Source organism: Metopolophium dirhodum, chromosome 8, assembly GCF_019925205.1.
Source record: "Metopolophium dirhodum isolate CAU chromosome 8, ASM1992520v1, whole genome shotgun sequence".
In the NCBI taxonomy this organism is placed as follows: domain Eukaryota; kingdom Metazoa; phylum Arthropoda; class Insecta; order Hemiptera; family Aphididae; genus Metopolophium; species Metopolophium dirhodum.
Genome location: NC_083567.1, coordinates 4,903,027 through 4,923,233, shown reverse-complemented (window position 1 = coordinate 4,923,233; position 20,207 = coordinate 4,903,027). Strand labels below are relative to the sequence as shown.

The 20,207-nt window shown below is 31.1% G+C and overlaps 1 protein-coding gene across 1 annotated transcript; it reads left to right on the top strand.

Annotated features, from left to right (window-relative positions):
* Nucleotides 1–1,576: 1,576 nt before the first annotated feature.
* Nucleotides 1,577–17,217, top strand: LOC132950353 (elongation of very long chain fatty acids protein AAEL008004-like). The gene is made up of 8 exons (XM_061021770.1): nucleotides 1,577–1,983; nucleotides 8,200–8,279; nucleotides 8,438–8,628; nucleotides 13,184–13,264; nucleotides 14,616–14,672; nucleotides 14,757–14,862; nucleotides 15,574–15,710; nucleotides 15,956–17,217. Exons 2-8 carry the CDS (start codon nucleotides 8,216–8,218, stop codon nucleotides 16,130–16,132), a joined length of 813 nt encoding a protein of 270 aa, XP_060877753.1. The 5' UTR covers nucleotides 1,577–1,983; nucleotides 8,200–8,215; the 3' UTR covers nucleotides 16,133–17,217.
* The last annotated feature ends 2,990 nt before the right edge of the window (nucleotides 17,218–20,207 follow it).

The following is a 20,207-nucleotide window of genomic DNA, read 5'->3' as shown; positions in this document are numbered from 1 at the left end:
GCTTTCAAAAATTGTCATCTAGGGTAATATTGTCCCCGATTTTAAGTTTTAACACAGCACAACGACCTAACCGTTATTATATTGACGAAAAACAATGATTATAGCCATACTTTAAACAGCATCTTTAAGCCAATAATTGTTAGGGGTGCGAATTCACTATAATTTATGCAGGCCCCTGTATATGGCTTGTAAATTATAAAACTAAAACCACTTAAAGTGAGTCTTTCAATTTCAGACATAAAAATATAACACGATCAAGGCTATTGGTAATGGAATTTGCTGTGGGGTTGAATTTGCAAGAATGTATATGGGCACTTTCTAGTTACTTGGTACGGCGGCCATACAATAAGCTTTACGGAAAAATGTCAACGATCAAAACCTACTTAATATGATTCATCATACCTCATAGAACAGACATGTTTCATCATTTTTTTTTTTTTTTTTGAAAGAGGTTAACTTTAAATTTACTTACTTAAAAATTTGACTAGTTCACGAGGTGTGAAAATTGTTCATGTACCTTTAAAGTTGAAAGTAAGTTTTGTATTAAAAATTAGTCTGTTTGACACCTTTAATGCAAGACTACAATTCATTTAGGTGCAAACATATTATTTCATTTAATGTTTTGAGTATTTTATTATTCTATTCTGTGGTTTTACATTCAACACAAAAACCAATACCTACCTAATATTATCAACAATTTTAAGTATATTTATTTCCAAACCATTTATTTTCTATAACAAGATGTAATAAATATACACATTTTTTATTTTGGGTAAACAATTTCAAAACTTATTACCTAATATTAATAATTACATAATATGATACATATTAAAATATTTTTTTTTATCTTATATTACCTCTTTAATTTAACGATTATTATTAATCAAATAACCATCTATTATTTGTTTAAAAAATATATCTTTAATACCTTCTCATACTAAAAAATGTACGGATCATACGCGTTACAATATTTACTGTATATTATAAACTCATTAATAATGACCTATTTTAACAGCTCTGACCTAACAAAAAACTTACGTACGTACGTCAAATGTAAGTTAAATGTAGGTTATAAAATTAATAATCAAACGCGTAACTCTATTACAAATGTAATAAGTACATTTATATAATACAATTTGACTATTATTATTAATGTTTTTTAGAGTTGTTTTACAATATTAATTTTTGAAATAATTATATTTTGTCCGGGAAACTACAGTGCTATAATATATATATATATATTTCCACAAGTCAAGGCAATCGGACAAAGTGCTTATATAGACAAAAAAGAAGTCAAGTGCGCTGTAAAGGTCAATAATTATGAATTGTGCGTAGATAGGTAGGTGTATAGAAATGCGTGCTATGAACTCGGGGAAAGGGTAAGGGAGGGAGTGAGAGAGAGAGAGAGAGAAAGAAAGAAGGAGTCGATTTCGACTCATCCCAGTTCTGACCCTCAAAACAAATAATTACGCCAGCAAGCCTATATAGGTACATAATATAATATACATGTGCCTGAGTGGGGAAGTTAATGCGGATTACGCGAGTATATAACCAGCGAACGGGCAGACATATGCCTCCTATGTTGTAATAACCGTATATATTTATTTTACATTTTTTTTCACTTTCATTTCTGTCGAGAGTCCGCGAGCTCGAACCTAAACCCGAACCAGTCTGGCGCTGCAGGCTCGTCGTCGTACCTCTTTCATTTTCGTCTGCATTTAGCTCATTATTTTTCACAAAAATATTATATTCACTGTTGTTTTCTCAATATATTGTTTTAATTCATACGAGTGTTTAACTTCAAATATTATGCTTGTGACAAAACGTTTTTTCACCGCAATTATTGTGAATGGTGACGAATTCCAGTGGTTCACCTGATGCGAACGTCATCCATTTTTATCACAGTATTTTGGGCAGGAGTGCAGCGAAAAATCGTCAGGAGAACTTCGATTTGACTACTGTGACTGCACAAACGAAACTCAGGTACCTACCTATACATTTTTTGTAAACAATATGCTTGTAGTCCACCGTTATAGGTATATATAGGTATATAAATCAATCAAAACGGTCGTTTCCTATTATCTATTCCATCCTGCACGAGGCAGAAAAATATTGTTTTATTGATTATTCAATCTTTGAAAACTCGTGTTATTATTATGTCGTCAAATTATTGTTAAAATAACTTTTTGCTACGCGGTAGGTATAAATATTTTCTGGTTCAGCCTCGTAATCCTCATTAAGTTACTGGGTATATACCTGCTAAACAACCATATAAAATACGGAATACTTCATTTTTTGTTTAACCGAGTTTTACAAACTATAATATATTATGAGTTGGCGTGTGGGTTTACATATAGGTATATTTTGCTGTGTAGTTTTGTAACCAAAAAAATATGTGGTAGTTTGTCACTTAAGCAACTAGTGTAGTCTAATTATTATATTGAATATGCTTACGTATATTATTAAAAATATCAGAAAAGCTAAAAGTCAGTAAAATGTAATGTTATTATTTTACTTTTATTTTCATTTACGTAGTTATGATAATAATAATATAACAAGTTGATACTCTTATAGTGTAAGTGAATGTTGCGTTAAAAAGTACACAGCAAGTTATTAAAAATTACATAACCCCGTGTATGTATTTTTATAGAAATCGCCACACTAGGTCAATATGCTTTAAACTAGTTTAGGAATCGCGTATCATTTAACTGCTCATATCCGTGTTAAATACACCGAATATAATATATTATTTTGTGTATATTGTAGTATTTTACACACTATATAACTACACGTTGCCAGAGAAAAACGAACAATTTTATTTTACATAATACATTTATATAGGTACATATTATTTGGACGTGTGTATTTATGTAACAAATTATATAAATGGTTGTAGGATTTTTGCAGTGGTTGTCAAAGTTGCAGTGTGTATAAAAGTGTTTTAAGCCCCAAAATGTATAATAATGTGTAGGTAGCATAACTGTCGATACCTATTACCTACTAGAGAAGAAAATAAATAAATTCATAATAATTCGGTCAAAATAAACAAAATTAAATATCGATAAAATTATATAATATTATGTATAGGTATTACTAACACGTTTGATAATATTAAATACTATAAAAATCGGTTTGATTTTAGCGAAAAATTCTTATGTAAATATATTTTTTTAAATAATTTTTACACTAATTACACGTAAAGGTTCTATAGACTTTAATAAGTATATCAACAGTGAAATCTTCATTAACTGGTTGCTGTGGGCACATTCATAATAACGGGCAATTTGAAATTGCCCGGCAAAAAGTTATGTAGCTGCTGTTACATTGATTATAAATACTGCAAATTTAATCAATGGCTGTTGTAACGTCTGATACAGTGAACACTAAACGCCATAAACCGGTCCCACCTTGATGATATTTTGCTTTCCGTCGGACATTAATATACACATATGTATTTATATTATAATAGTATTTGTATTTACATTAAAATATAATATTAAAAATTATCAAAAGTGGGAAGTAAAGATTCATTTAACAACTACATGTTATATAGATTTAAAAATAAGTATGCCTTCATATAACTAATAAAAATTTATTTATTTTAAATGTTTTTATGTTCGACAGCTGAAATTTTCAGTTTAAAAAATAGCGTTGCACTTAACGTATAAGACACACAACAGTGGAGTGTTCAACAATCGCAAACAATTAAATTTACCTAATAAAAAAAATTAACTGAATTAATATTTAGGACAAATAAAATCTAATCATATTAATAGTATATCATAATATTTGTTTTGTAAATTGAGTAAAAGTGACACAATATTAAAAAAAAATCAATAATAATACTTTTATAATCTTATTTACTGGGGGAATCCAGAATACTTATGATATGTAGGTATCTACATATTATAAAGATTTTTGATTTATTTCTCTACAATTGCGGACGTCCCTCTTGTAGACAATTTTAACTGTTCACAATTTACTGCCATCCGATGTTTATTTTAGAGGTTTGTTTTGAATAGCTGACGAGCAGAACCCTACAATGATGAAATAATATCACGTAAACTCTATGATTCAAGCGTACCTATTTGATAGTCGGACAGGCTCGAGAGTGAAAGGATCACGCAGGAAATAGGTTGCTTACTTCGTATGCGCATTACGTATGATGTTTCCAACGATGTACAACAAAAATTTAAATTTTATAAGTACCAAATAATACGAATAATAATATAATATTATGTACTGGCTAGGTACGGGGGGGGGGGGCTTGAATAATATCCGAAGACTTAAACAAAGGTTCTCCGGGTAAAAGTCCAATTATTAGATTTTTATGACCAATAAAATGTACAAGGTCTTCAAACATTATTGTACGCATTATTGGCAAATTCCTCTTCGACTGAGGTTGGTCAGATTGGAAACAATAATTACTTCAAAGGACGATTTTCATGTTCTCAACATACTACATAATAATATGTGTTTAATATAATATTTTGATAAACAATAATAATTATTATTATTATTAGTATAATTTAAAAAATATTGCATAGCATATACTTATATTTTTTTTCTATACTTCTTGTACGGGTTTTAGCATAAAATAACGGTTTAATGATAAAAAATATATACAATTAAATACATGTTCTACATAGTTCAAACTTATTTATAATATTATTACGTCCCAAGGTAAATACTGCAGTTAACTTACTTTCTATTTCTATATTAAGTCAATTTTACAACTATTCAATAAAAAGTAGGTAGATAATTAAAAACAAAATACTTACATCGTATTGTAAATTAGCCAGTGAATATAAGTATTATAATAACTGTTCATGTAATTATTGGACATTTAATTAAAATTAATATGTGATTTAATTTACGTCTAGTTAACCGATTTGAGCGTTATGATTTTAAAAATACAGTATTTTTGTCTTGGTAATCTTACAGGGTTTTTTGTAACCTCACATTTTGCATGATTTTAAAATCAATTCGAATTGATTAAAACATTAAGCGGGTGCCAATAATTATAAATTGTCTTCGTACGAATGAATGAAATAAAACTTCATCAAAAAAAAAATATTGTCTAAAATACTATTTTATTTAAAAATGGCATATGTGATCACATAACATGAAATACATTTTTCGTCGAAAATCTATCCGTAGCATATTAATTTAACGCGAACAATTTTTGTAATTTTTCAATTTTTCTCATTATGTAAAATGTTAAGAGGTCACACCCGCACAGTGCTGCCTCCGTCTTACAACTGGACGACTTAGCAAATTTTCATTAAACAGTTCCAATTTTGCGTTGTTAGCTTAGATATTACTTTGTTAGAGTGAATTTACCTATTATCTAACACAAAGGTAAAAACATTATCTGTGTTCTCTCTCAATTAAGAATAATATAATATATAAAAATATATAAGTATTTAAAAATGGTCGTAACTCGACTAAAAATTAAAATATTGTCAAAATCAACGAGAGAGACAATAATTTTCTTACCTTTAAGTTTGATAAATCACTAGTATATTTAAGTTAGCAACACAAACTATTTACTGCTAAACGTAAAAGTTGGTATGTTATGCATCAGTAGGGCGGAGCAATACACGCGAGTACGACGTTCACTTAAATAAAAAATAGCTTTGCAGTTTTAGGCTTTCGAGAAGAATTTTTTGTTTTGTCAACAATTTTTATACACTATTGACTGTTTTCTTTTTTACAATTTTGAATACGATTAAAACTATTTTCGGGTACTATACTTATAGGTACTTATGATCGTTTCATTTCTTTGACTCAATCGGTATCGGTTGCCTAATTGTGAAAGTATAATCATAATGCTAGAGTCATTATGTGTACTTATATTGAGTTGCAAAAACGATTAAGCGTCCGTACAGCTATTTTTATCAAATCCAAATCACATCATAATATATTATGTTATTATAGCTACATGATTTCGTATTACCAACCGAGCAATAGCGTTTAGGGCTATCGTTGTAACTTGTGGACTGCCCACTTGAAACGTTTACAACAATATTGTTATTAATGATGAACCGTTGAAAGTGTTTAAAAGTGGATCATATTTGTTTACTTGACAAATTGCGAAGAAATATCAAAAAGCAACTCACAATTATTTTGTATATTCGTGAAAGACCTAAATAGTTTAAAGCGGGGTGCCGCGTGCAATCCACCGAGACAGATTTCCTATTCTTGTTTACTTGGATTTGCGTATTTCTGCTTTGGCTCCAGGAAGTACCGTAATGTTAACAGCATACGACGAATATATAAGTATAGTTTTTTCTCGTATCGATGGTGTGTGTTAAGTATTTTAGGAAAATGTAATTACTTTTCCATTGGACTCGATTGTACCGAACAACATTACGGTCGAATTCCGCATGATATCGTTCATAATAATAATTTGGCTTTTACCATAGTTTCGCGTTCGGTTGTAACCACGGTTATTAACTCATTTGTAACCACGGTTATCAGGTAATTTATAACCAGTTGATAACCGTGGTTGTAGCCAATAAATCTCATTGCCGCATTATCGTTATCTTTTTCAGCGGACGTTTAATACATTCATGTTACACCACTTACACCTAGCTATATTATATAATACAATATTTTCAATATTATTTCGTCTGGACTACTTAGTAGTTCGTGTGCGACCTAATCATAAGATTTTTTTTTTATCGGCAGTTCACGAAGTTTATTTTGAATTTTGGTCAGCAACACCCGCACAACAATGATAATATACCTATAGAATAATATTTTGACATCTTTAAGGTACCTATTTTGTAAAACCCTTAATCCATATAGTATACCTATTATGTACCTAGTCTCCATAATAATAATATATCTATTCTCTAGACTGTAGAGTACAAATCCACCCGAGGGTTTACATAACCTACTATAATTATTATTATCGCTATATTATATGGTACTGACTTAGGTACCTATACATCATGTGTGCGTACCTATGTATAATCAACGCGCTACTGTAATATGTCTACAGGTTTCACTATTCTTGCTGTTGTATTAATAAATTGACCATCAATAATGTAATTACGCGATCGATACGCGATACCTCGACCTACATGCGAGCAGTAGGTATATGAGAAATAATAATCATTACGATTTACAAATGTTACATTATTATTAGTGGATCCATGATAATAATGTGATTTGTACGCGATCGTAGTGCACTGCAGGACATCGGATACCTACCTACAAAATAAAATCGTCTTCGGCAAGTGACCTTATGTACTCGCAATATCACTTGCTGTCGTTTCTGTGATGAATGATAATAATAATAATAATAATAACAATATGACCTTAGAGCAACGCCCAACACACGGTGCAGCTATTAATGCGATGGGTTTTCTTCAGCAATTTTATCATTTATTTTTTACATTTTTTTTTTTTTTTTTGACCGCGTTTTGTCCGCTTTTTTATTCACGCCGTGAGTTATTGTCCTACTGCAATTTCACGGCAGACAAATTAAAAATTTACCTAAATCGTTGTCATTGTGTCTTAATGTGTGCGATTAAACGCCATCCGTCGTAAACAAAACCGTACGTCACCGGGTTTTTCATCCTATCTAATCATATTATCATAACAAACCATATATTTTAATAATATCATAATATGCCTACTTACAGCGTCCAGGTAAATGTTTCTTAAACAACAGAATTAAAATCTCGTTCGCCGTCCAAACTGCGACACCCTTTTAAATTTAATTTTCACTTAGTTTTATTACTTATTTAAAACTCAAATCATACAAATATTTTAGACGATATTATTATTAAATCCGTAGATATCCCTAATATTGTTTCACACTCAATTGTCGAGCTAACAAAAATAATACTTTTATAAATATGTAGTTGACAATGTTTAATATATATTTTATTCTCGATATTATTACCAGTGTAGGAAGTATAACAGTTAAAATAGTATGTTTAGACGTTAATTAACATATTTTTATTTATTGTGAATTTAGGGAAGCTGGTAGGTATAACAACTTTCAAACGTTAATTTGAAAAATAATAGTGAGAACATTAATTGTGTAAGACGTACTTCTCACCACAGAACTGACCAAGACCTTGCAATAATTTCCTTGAAACGACCCAGACAAAATATCAGATCCTCCACCGTGAAAATAAATGTAATATTTTTGACATAATCTGTTTTTTTGTTTTGTTTTAGATAACACGAATGAAACATGGCGTCGGTTCTGGTGAACATGGCCATCGACAGATATATAAACCTTGTGGACTCCATAAGCGGTACATTTTCCTTCATTTTTTTTTCATAATATATAATATGTAATATAGTTAATTATATTACACAAAACTTACAAAATATATAACTTAACCATGTCATTTTACAATCCCAATAATAATTTTTAGTTACAAAAAAAAAATGTTTTTCGTTTTTAATACAGACCCCCGAGTGAACGACTGGCCATTGATGGACAGCCCGTTCCCAACACTTATCATGGTCATCACATACTTATATATCGTCACATACCTGGGGCCTAAAGTAATGGCCAACCGAAAACCCTTCAAACTGAACAATATACTAGTGTGGTACAATGCTGGCCAAGTCATCTTCAGTCTCGTCATGCTGTGGGAGGTAGGACCTATTGCAAAAATTAAAAATAATAACGATCACCTCGACTTTCAAACGTCATTTCTCACAAGATTCTAAATTCTGTTATCAATCATAATATTAAACCGTTGCATAATAAAAACACGTCTTAACACCAAAGAACGAAAGTCAGAGAGGTGTGTGATGGAATGAAATAAATGGTTTTGAGTGTCAGTGGGTCAGAATCTTCTTCGGACGACGGGTATATATTATGTATAATAATATTTCCATAGGTATAAAATAGTAAATAATAATAGTTTATTCAGTTATATAATGCGAGCTAACCTATTCCGTATAGGTGAAATCTATCAGAACTTCTGAAAAAAAATAAACAATATATAGGTAGGTATGTACAATAATAATAATAATAATCTAACAGGTTAGGTTAGGTTAGGTACTCACAAATACCGAGTTGCGTTTCATCACAGTTATAATATACAGAGAACCGGAATTAATGACGTATAGTCTGAAGTACTTTGTTAGCGATTTAATAAAAAAAAAATGTTCAGTTCTTATGAATTTTGAAATTTGTTCCTATATTAATATATTATAATATTAAAATAGGTGTAATTTGGGTATTATATTCACTAATCCATTATATAAGCGACAATTAGGAAGAACGTTATCTGGGACAAGACTCGACTCTGACTGTTGTGTCTTATCAGTTATCACAGAGACAGTCGTTTAAGTTCGTACGGTATAATTTATATTATTTTTCAAAGACACCTTTTCACGTAATAATATTATATGGCTGCAGACAACCGCAAGAGTGGACGTGACGAAAGGACGAACACGGATTGTCGCGGAAGCTCTACGTTGCGATTTCTTCGCTTGCGGGGAGTTTGTAGACGTATCTGACCTTGACCCATTTCTATCCAGATAGTTTTTTTTCTCGTCGTTTCGACGGAAACCAAACTTCGACATTGAAATCCGCGAAATTGTTACGATAATAATATATAATATCATTACACAACCACGCGTCGGAGATACCGAAAAAGGATACGCTGCTGCGTATTATTATACGACTTCGTCCTTTGTTCCTGCAGGCTTTTCAGCCGCTCAAAAGTTGGTCACGCCGCGACGCAATGTTATGGAATAATAAGACGTAAAAAACCTGAAAACCATCAGCCCCGTGCGGTTTCGGCACTCGCGGCCAAACTTGTTGCGCTCCGAGCGTACTTACATGTTTTATGTGCGTGGAGTATTATTATAAATTCAGTGGCGTTCTAGATGTTGCCTTAGGATTTATGTACTACAATCATTAGCGTTCCCATGTAGAGTTTGGTCATCGAATATTGATGAGACGTTGATCGATAGTAAGTTGTCGGCAACCGAAGTGGGTACCAAATATTATTATTTATATACAGTTCATAAAATCAGAACGTCCACTACACAGTGATGACTTTTCGCTTTTTATATTTTATAATATTAATAATAATAATATATTTTTTCAGTCAAACGATAACATTTTTTTTCAATAACATTTAACATGATATAAATTTGGTCACCTCCTATGACCATAATTAATTTTTTACATAATATTATGTGACCACGCATAGGAATATCGCAGACTAGCCTAAATTATCCTAACGTGGGTTGATTCGTGACATTTCTTAATAATATTATAAAATATATCGAATTCAGAATTTGTTTAACTCAAATTTCGTTCGGAAAATGTTTTTTTTTTCAATGTAGATGCGTAGAAAAATTCAATATTATATAACCAAATTAACTCTCAAAAAAAAAAAAAATGTATGTGAAAAGGTAAACGGATTTAATATATTTTATCATGATAATATTAGTATAATATCTACAGCAGACTCGGTGACGTCACGCGCACTCAAATATTATATTATTAAATAATAATAATAATAATAATAGTAATAATATATAATATAATTTAAGGAACACATAGGCAATGCGAGTGTGCCGGGGTATGATGTAACACGCGGTCCGACAACAAACGCCCCTCTTTTCCAGCCCGCCCGCCCTGCTGCCGTCCTTGTGATGTAATATCCACGCCGACCCAACCCCGGCCCGGCCAGCTCACGTTCCTTTTTCCTTCTTCGTCGTCGTCTTCTTTTTCTTCTTCTGCTGCTGCCGTTGCTCACACTTTCACTCGAGCCGCAGCTTGACGGCACCGGGTCACTCGCATCGAGGTCATGATCACACGCTCGCCACGTGTTGTTCCTCCGTCGTCGACGTCGGCCGAATGGACTATAAATAATTTTCGGACCAATCGCGTTTATCACATTCATTTGTGCACCGCGTTTGTCGTTTGTGTAACTAGCGGTACCGCAAAGACTGCGCACAAACATCACAACAGACTTACCCGCCGGGCGGGACGACCCTAAGGTTTCTAATGGTATGTCGCGTCGGCACCCACGCGGGGGATGGTTTTGGGGCCACACCACACTCCTTATTTGGTTCGAATTAATCTCAGATGATGCAAATATTGTTGTCTTAAGTATATTTATTTAATACAAATCGTAATAATATTATGTTATATTGTTGAGTATTTTAACTATCGCGGAGGATGGGTGAAATCAAGATGTGTTATCTAATTCTTTTTTTACATAGTAACCCATAAGTAAATCCACGTCAGATACGCCTTCACTGGCGTTAAATTTAATAACATAATCAAGACAGAAAGGTGTTACGACATTTAAATAGTAGACCTATTCTATTTATAGACATAAAATCCACGTTTTGTTAGAATTCACTTATACGAGGTTAAAACTATTGTAATTCCAAAAACAATATTTATTTTTCATTTGTTTATACTTAGGCCTAATGGTGTCAACATATTTTTAACAGTTTGGCGTTCAAATAAAATACAAATCATGTATAAGAAAATGAATAACATATTTTATTTTTGTATAACAGCAAAAGTACACATCTATCCATTTTCCTTAATTTTGGTAGCTGTTCGTCAATCTTATCATTAAATGCAAGTGCTACACACAATACATTTTTATATTTTCCTTCGATTTTCCTAATATGTACCTACCTATTAGATTTACCAGACAGATTTAGAGACCGCGACTAGAAAATAATTCTAACCGTATCATTTAATTTATTTGTCTCGTTAATTAGTAATTTAAGGATAATGTTATAATATAGATCGTTTATAGTAGTACTTAGCCCGTAATTTGTCTCTGTTCGTCCTTGTTGGTGCAGTTGGTTATCGTCCGTTAGCCTGTATAATTGCATGGCCTTGTCAATAGATATGATCCACACAAAATCAGTGTCAAAAAAACGTGTAACATCTCCACATTAAATTGGTATAACTATTATCAAGTATCAGCTAATCTTTTAACTATAGACGATAATTATATAATTCAATAACTATGATTTTATTTTTGATTACCCGTACTATTCACCTAAATCATTCGAGATGTATTAGCTCAGTAACAGATAAAAAACAATTTCATGACGATATACCTGTCATTATTTTAATACTCGTCTTAATAAAGGTCACTTATTATTTTATTTCCTTACTTCTTCCATGGACAATCAAGACTAAAATTTACAAACATTAATATCATATTAATTGGCTCCAAATTGTACGACTAACAGTTTTCTTACAAAAAAAAACATAATATAATTGCACATTTTCCAAAAATCTATAAGTAGATATACATCACTTGGAAATTATACACAAGTACCTCCTACTCGTATACATTCAAAAACATAGTATGTCCAACAAAATTAATTAAAATATAATAGATAGTTAAGCTAGCTATTTGTTTATAATTGTGTTGTGTTAAAATAATCTTTGTTTTATATAATAATATGTGCCAATTAATTTATTTTGTGTGATTATAATATAATAATTGTATATAATATTAGTTTTTCATTTAAAAATTCCCAAATGTAGGTCAGTCGTATTGTACACTATAACATTTGCGCAACATTGTTGACGCTACGGTGAGTTTTGAGGAATTTTGTAACCTTTGCGACCCATACACCGTGCACCATAGGTGCATATAGGGAAACGAAAACATAACCCTTCCATCGTTTATTCGATGGGCTTTGTATAGATACGTTTCATTAATCTACCGATGACAAACCGCAGTGACTGTGCCTACTTTGCCAGTGTTTAGTGTTACGAAACGTTAAAAATTGCAGAGAACCCGTTAATTATAATAATAATGATAAAAAAAAAGAAAGAAAGAAATGAAATGAATAAAATAATTATTGTGCCACCCAGTCGACCACTGGAACGTATACGTATATTTTGTACACGCCCCGGGGCTATCGTGTAATATGTATAATATTGTTAGTTACATATGCGTATAATATAATATTATAATATAGTGCTTTCGAGTTTTCGTCGAAAAATACATACGTATTATGAAATAAGAATTCGAGAAAAATAATTATTTCCGTGTGCAGTCAGAAGATATAATAATAATATACTATACGAGCAATTGCATTTGACAGCCGTGTAGATGCCGTAGTCTGTCGTGCAAACCCGTCGATTATTTAATTAATAGAGATGTTAAAAATCAATAAAAAACTAATATTATTTTTTCAGCACTTGATGAGTGGATGGTTGTTGGACTACAGCTACAAATGTCAACCGGTCGACTATTCGCACAACCCTACTGCACTGAGGGTATGTATATATTATATATACGATTATACAGTGCGATTCCCCAAGTATGGTCACCCCTTTTTTTTCTTCGGAAATGCAGATACTCAAAATCTGATTTTTGGAATTTTTAAATGTACGTAAAGACCACAATATCGAATTATAAACTGATCGTTCAAATTTTGAATTACCTAGTTAGGTACATCAACATTTTCAAAAAAATTATCCCATAAATATTGCTAAAAAAGTGGTATTCATTTGAAAAACTGAAGTTTGTATCGCCACACAACACTCCTTAAATATTAGTAGATAAAAAAAAAATGTCAAGAATTTGAATATGTGACTTTTAGTACGTATGTTTAAAAATTCCAGCTTGCTCAGTGAATCACTTTGTACAGTCAACACGTGCGATTCAATTGTATATTATTATGATGATGGACAGCGGCTAACAACACGAAATCATTGCAAATGATTCGATACCGATATTGTAAATTGTTTTAGGATTATTCTATATAAGTTGTAAAGTAGGATTTGTTCGTGATGTAGGTATAGCCATGCAGAATATTCATATTTGTTTATGTAATTATAACGAGCACGTACCAATAATACACCGGTAAATCTGTGGCACTGATATCCATTTACGCAATGTCGTTAAGTGTGATGATGAGTATTTCTAAAATTCTATTCTCATTTCCAAAATTTAATACCTCCACAATTAGACATTTTCTTTTTGAGTTGTCATGGGCATACCCAGCTTCATCAAAGGTGGCTACATTTCAATACCCTAGGAGGTTTCTGGTGTTAAAATTTCATCCGATAACGCATACTTTTGGTTTTGAAAATTAATTTAATTTAACTATTCGAAACGAGTTCTGGAAATAATCCCCAAAGTGACCAGTGATGATGCAGACCGAGCTACAATACATTTAATCGGTAATAGATTCAGCTTTCATTGAGTACTCGAAATACGAAATGTTGTTATGGCAAATCAAGTCAATATTATTGTCTACTACGACATCACTATACGATATCGGACAAATTTGAATGATTTCATCGATGTTTTAAATTATTATGCAGTCCACACTATAATAATTATACATAATAATATACACCGATTTCATAATTTTTTCATAAATGCTGATTTTGGATGAAATCAATTTCATCTAAGCATAATGTACATAGGGGACTTAGTCCCTCAAAATTTCTGCCATGTCCCACCAGTTGAGATGTTAGTACTTTGCAGCACTAAACGTATATGATCTTTTGAAAAAATCACGAGCCCTCTCCCCCCCCCCTCCAAAAAAAAAAGCATTGTGGGCCTATGTGATGGTGTACTTAGTATAATAATATATTTATCGACCCGGTCGTGTTTCAGATGGCTAACTTGTGTTGGTGGTACTACATATCCAAATTGACGGAGTTCGTCGACACGGTAAATATTCGAAACGACCATTGTTCGCCGTAGTTGTATAACATATACTCTTATTACTCTAATGCTCGTGGTGTATTGTTTCAGGCATTTTTCGTATTGAGGAAAAAGGACAACCAGATCAGCTTACTCCATCTGTACCACCATTCGCTCACACCCATCGAGACGTGGATTTGCGTTAAATTCATTGCCGGTAAACGCGCAACGTTATTCAGAATTTGTTCGCGCGTTCGAAAGTCATATAATTTCGTGTGCCGGGTACCACCCGCCCAGAAAATGACTCTGACCCAGTTTGAACCCTGCAGGGCTAGTGGGAAATCTCGAAATGCGTATTCGTTTTAAATACCCCAAGGAATCGCGCGCGTGTAGGTTTCGTACGATCTCGGTCTCCGACAAATATTCCAGTCACGGAATTATAATATAATATATAGCTTCACTATACGCGTATACGTGAATACATGATGAATTTAATTCAATTATAAAATCTGAATTAGTGTTACAGCATATAAAGTACCTACGTCATTAGCGCGCGATAGTCATTAGTTTTTCTAATTAATTTATAGCGTCGCCGTGCGCTTATAATACATGATTTAAGCTACTTAAAAAGTATTTTTTTATATTTTTTAAACGTTTTACACGCCATTTCGTAATAAAACCGTATTTTATTTTTTTTTTTTAAACGGCAAGACTTGTTATACCGTTTTAATTTCGACGACCTATTTTATTCTTATTTTTTTATCGAACAAAATACAACGTGGTAATATATACAAATAATAATGATGCCTAGGTCATATATATTTAAAACCTGAGTTGCGAATAGTTCATGTAACACTATATTAATAATCTAACAGCAGTAATATTATGTATGTGTTTAATAAATAATGGTTTTTATATCATTGTTTAGGCGGCCACGGAACATTTTCGAACTTGGTGAATAATATGGTCCACGTGATCATGTACTTTTACTACATGATGTCCGCGATGGGACCTCAATATCAAAAGTACCTCTGGTGGAAGAAGCATTTGACCACCATCCAATTGGTCTGTATTGACACTACGATATATCACTTCATAATAATAATTCATTCAACAGGGACGGATCCAGGAGGAGAAGGGGGGAGGGACTAGGGGCCTATGTGTGCTTACTACTGGATACTACCCCCCCCCCCCCTGGATAATTGCTCTGGATCCGTGTCTGTTATAATATAGCAATAAATTCTAAATAATAAAATAACTCTTTTTTTCTCTAGTCACTAACGACGAAATTGTTTTATTTATTTCCACAGCTCCAGTTCACGCTAGTGTTTTTCCATTCAGCCCAAGTGCTGTTCTTCGACTGCGGATATCCAAAACTAGTGGCCGCCCTACTTTTGGTCCACTCGACCATTTTCTTCGTTCTATTTTTCGACTTCTATCAACAAGCGTACAAAAAGAACAAGCTGCTCCAAGCCAAATCGCAGTAAACGTGCAGCCGCATCGGAGCATTACAATGAAACGACTAAAATCCAATAATGGCAATACAAAATATCATCAAATTATTACAAAAGTAATTTTTAAGAAAATAATCGTCTTGTATCAACTGCACTGCAAGGCTGCAGCTGTAACTGATGGATCATTTTAATTATTATGCGCTGTGTCCAACTGCAGCTAATATTTTGTATTATATATATTTTTGTACTTGTAAAATATTATTTGACCTATTTAAGTTGTTCCCAAAAAGTAAGATATAAGTAAACAATGTACACTTTGGTTCGTCGATCGATTGCGGCAATCAAACGTGTGCATTGATAATATGTTAAGTTAAATATAATTATAATAATCAAAAACTAGTGATAATTTTTTTCAACTATAAATTGATGTACGCTCATTAAACTATAAATTAAGAGTTATAATACTACTATAATAATTATATTATACTATATATTATATAGATAATATCATGCAATTATAAATTTACTATATTATATAATAATGCGAGCCAATAGACGTTATAATATTATAGCTTGACATTTACAAATGATTAAATGAGACTTCATGTTTATATTCAATGACAATATTATTTTTAACAAATAAATGATACGTCTAAAACAGGTACCTATATTACTAGATGTCCATAATATCGTTTCTGTAATGAAGAATAATCATAATATTTTATTTCGAATTAATGTTTCTGAAAAATCATTCAATTTCAGAGAGAAAAATTTGTTTAATATAGCTGCTATATTATAATGACATGTAATCAAAACCATTTAAGACTGTATACTGCACGTTTCTAAAATCTCAAAATGTTTATATCAACGTCTATCGTCTACTTAGATCATGGAAATATGACTGTTATTTCAACGAATGTATGCAAAACATAATACTTCTATGTACATGGAACGCTCGATATACTAAGGCGTATATTAATAAACATAATATAATATAAGCAAATCGAAGTATCGTACTATATTATGACGTTACCAAAGATGATGTTGAATAAATGTATAGTATTTTTAGAAAATGTAAAACGGTAAATTATTAAAAAAAAATTGTAATACTCATTCAATTAAGTTTAAAAGTTGTTTATTTCAATGGATTATAAAAATATAGCAATTAGTTGCTAAATATGAATTTGACTGTTCCGAAACATTTAGAAATGTTTTAACACATTTTTTGTGATGAACAAGATGAACGTTTCAAAATATTATCCATCGATAATATTATAATAATTTGGGAAAATAACTAAGAGGATTAAGTGGCCAGTATGGCCGTGCGGTTAAAGTTACCATTTGAGTTTTCTTCGTTGTGTAGCTCTGAAATCATGCGGGCGTAGTTGTTGATGCAACTCAAGTTATCACTGTTATCAGTCACATTATTATTGAATAGAAAGTTAAGTGCGTTCACGTTCTAACATTATTTTTTTCGATTTTTTGACTCGCCGATTTTGGGGAATTGATGAATACTTTTGACTATAATTATAGATAAATAATTATTGTGGTTTTATTTATTCGATTTAATGTCGTTTGATCAGAAACTTCTAAGCTTTCAAACGATGTTTGTTTGGATATGCTAAGCCTCGTAGATCCTAGACTACAGTTTTTTTTATGACAGATATGTTTTATTCACTGTACGTAGAGTATAAATGTTATTCAAATCATTTTTAGTAATCAATTGGATATTAAAATATTGTAATTTGAGTCATGCAATAGGCCTAATAATATCTTTATGGGGTCTGGCCAGTACCCGACCACTGTGGGTAAAGTGGCCACTTTGTATTTTTTTTTTTTACACAGAACATTTATTATATTCATATATAATATTATTAAAACCAAACAAATTGCAAAAAAATCAACAATTAACAAACCTAACCTGGGAGTGGCCGCTTTACCCACCCATCCCCTATCTCATAATTATAATAATCAATTTTGTACCAAGTATGTTTTATATATAATATATAATATGCATAAGTAATCTAATAATAAAGTTGATAAACTTACAACGAAAAATGTTTTATTGTATAATACATTATATAAATAACTAACCGGTTATTGTGAATCATCGAATGCTGCGGATCAATAGAAATAAAAACATTTTTTTCTTATTAGGTATTATATTGTAGTGAAAACGAAAACAATAATTAAAATACCTTGCTAATATCCATTTCGAAAAGTATGCAGATTTACGTATCCGAACTATATTATTACTTGCTGAGTTATTAGGTAGGTACTTATATCATTTTATATCATTCCATTTTAATCATATAAATTATCAATTATTTTTGTAATAAATTATTCTCATTTACATTTAATTTGAAAAAATATTATAATGATTAATTTCAAAAGGTGGAAAGAACTTAATTTATGAAATCGAAGACACCTATTTAGCGCAGATGGTTGTGATGAAGACTGCGTTTCTTTCATTATTATTACAAAATATAATTAAAACAATTTTCAATAATTTTATCCTCACTTCTTTATTCTCACCTTTATACTATAATTATGTGCTGTATGTGAAGAAAAAAAACATTATAACATATATGGGTACCTTTATGTTACAACAATTTGGGCACTTGTTTTTTATAGAGTCCTACGCAAAACGTTGTTATTTCCTTCGGTACGAAAAAATATGTTGAATTATTTTAAGACGTAAACTGTGTTCTATTTTACACTATGTGTTATTGATATTTTTTTTTTATCTGTACTGTTTGCCTCACGGGCGTAATCATAATTTATGATGAAATAAATAAATAAACATATACGTATTATAAGGTGTATAAAGGTTTGCGCTTTTAATTTTTATACCAATATGCAATTTCTGATTGAAGTGGTTTTGTAATTTTGTAATTTTTACCTCTTACACGATAATGTTTTTAGTGTTTTTCAGGGCGTAGGTACGATAAAGAAAGTGCACATTCGTATATTTATCATAATATATATCGAAAATATATCATTATAATAATATTTTATGTAGTTCGTGGACAAAATCATTAAATTAGGTAGGTATAATTACTAAATATTATCAAATGAAATTAATAATAATTAGTAACATGTAATTATCAACGAAAATCTAATATAATTATCAATTTTATATATTATGTTATACACGACGCCTGCGTCATTAGTAGCTGCATGTGTATCTACTCTAAGTTGATTCTGTATAATAATTTACATAAATATGAATAATATTATGGTTAATTATTACAAGTTTATGATTATCTTAGCGTCTAAATTCGACGGAGTAACGTTGCGAAAATACGCATACCCACCTAGGTACATATTTTAACCAAAGTTATATTATTATAATAAATATAGTCTAACTACTTACAGAATTTTGTAATACTACGTCGACTTATATTATATTTGCTATATTCGCACTTGCCTAATATGTATAATACCTATTGGTACGTTAAACCTTAAAAAGTGACGTTGTGAAAAAATCTTCTTGGGTTACACACTCCGCCTGGAATGCGAACCTCTAGACTCCCAGAGGGATGACTTTAATAGTTCATAAATTATATAATTTGTTGGCTGTGAATGCCCAGTTACCTGCAGTGAAAAGGACCTCACGGTGGCAAACCAGAAGGCAATAGACATGGCCAAGTACTGGTCAAACGATGCATGACAACATTTTGATAGTGGAACCTCAAACCACCAAAGAAGTTACCAATAAACGGTCTATTTATTAAACTATAGTCCGTATATATTATCTATAATAATATTATAATTTTATTTATTGTATTTTACCTAATTTTTTAATTTTTACTGTAAGTTATATTCTATGTCAATCTATTGTATTCCAATGTACTTCAGCTTAACACGATATAAATAAATAAATAAATTTGACTGGTAAACTAACCGGCAACGTGATTAATTTTCTAAAAAAAAAAACAAACTTTACAATTCTGTTTCGTTCAATCAAAAACTATACCATCCAATTAAATCTAATCGAAAACTGTAAGACTTAAGCACGTGCAGTATAGTAATACAAAATAATTAGTCTAAAATCAATAAAAAAATTTTAAAAGAAAAAAAAACGATTTCTAGCTTGTACATGTCT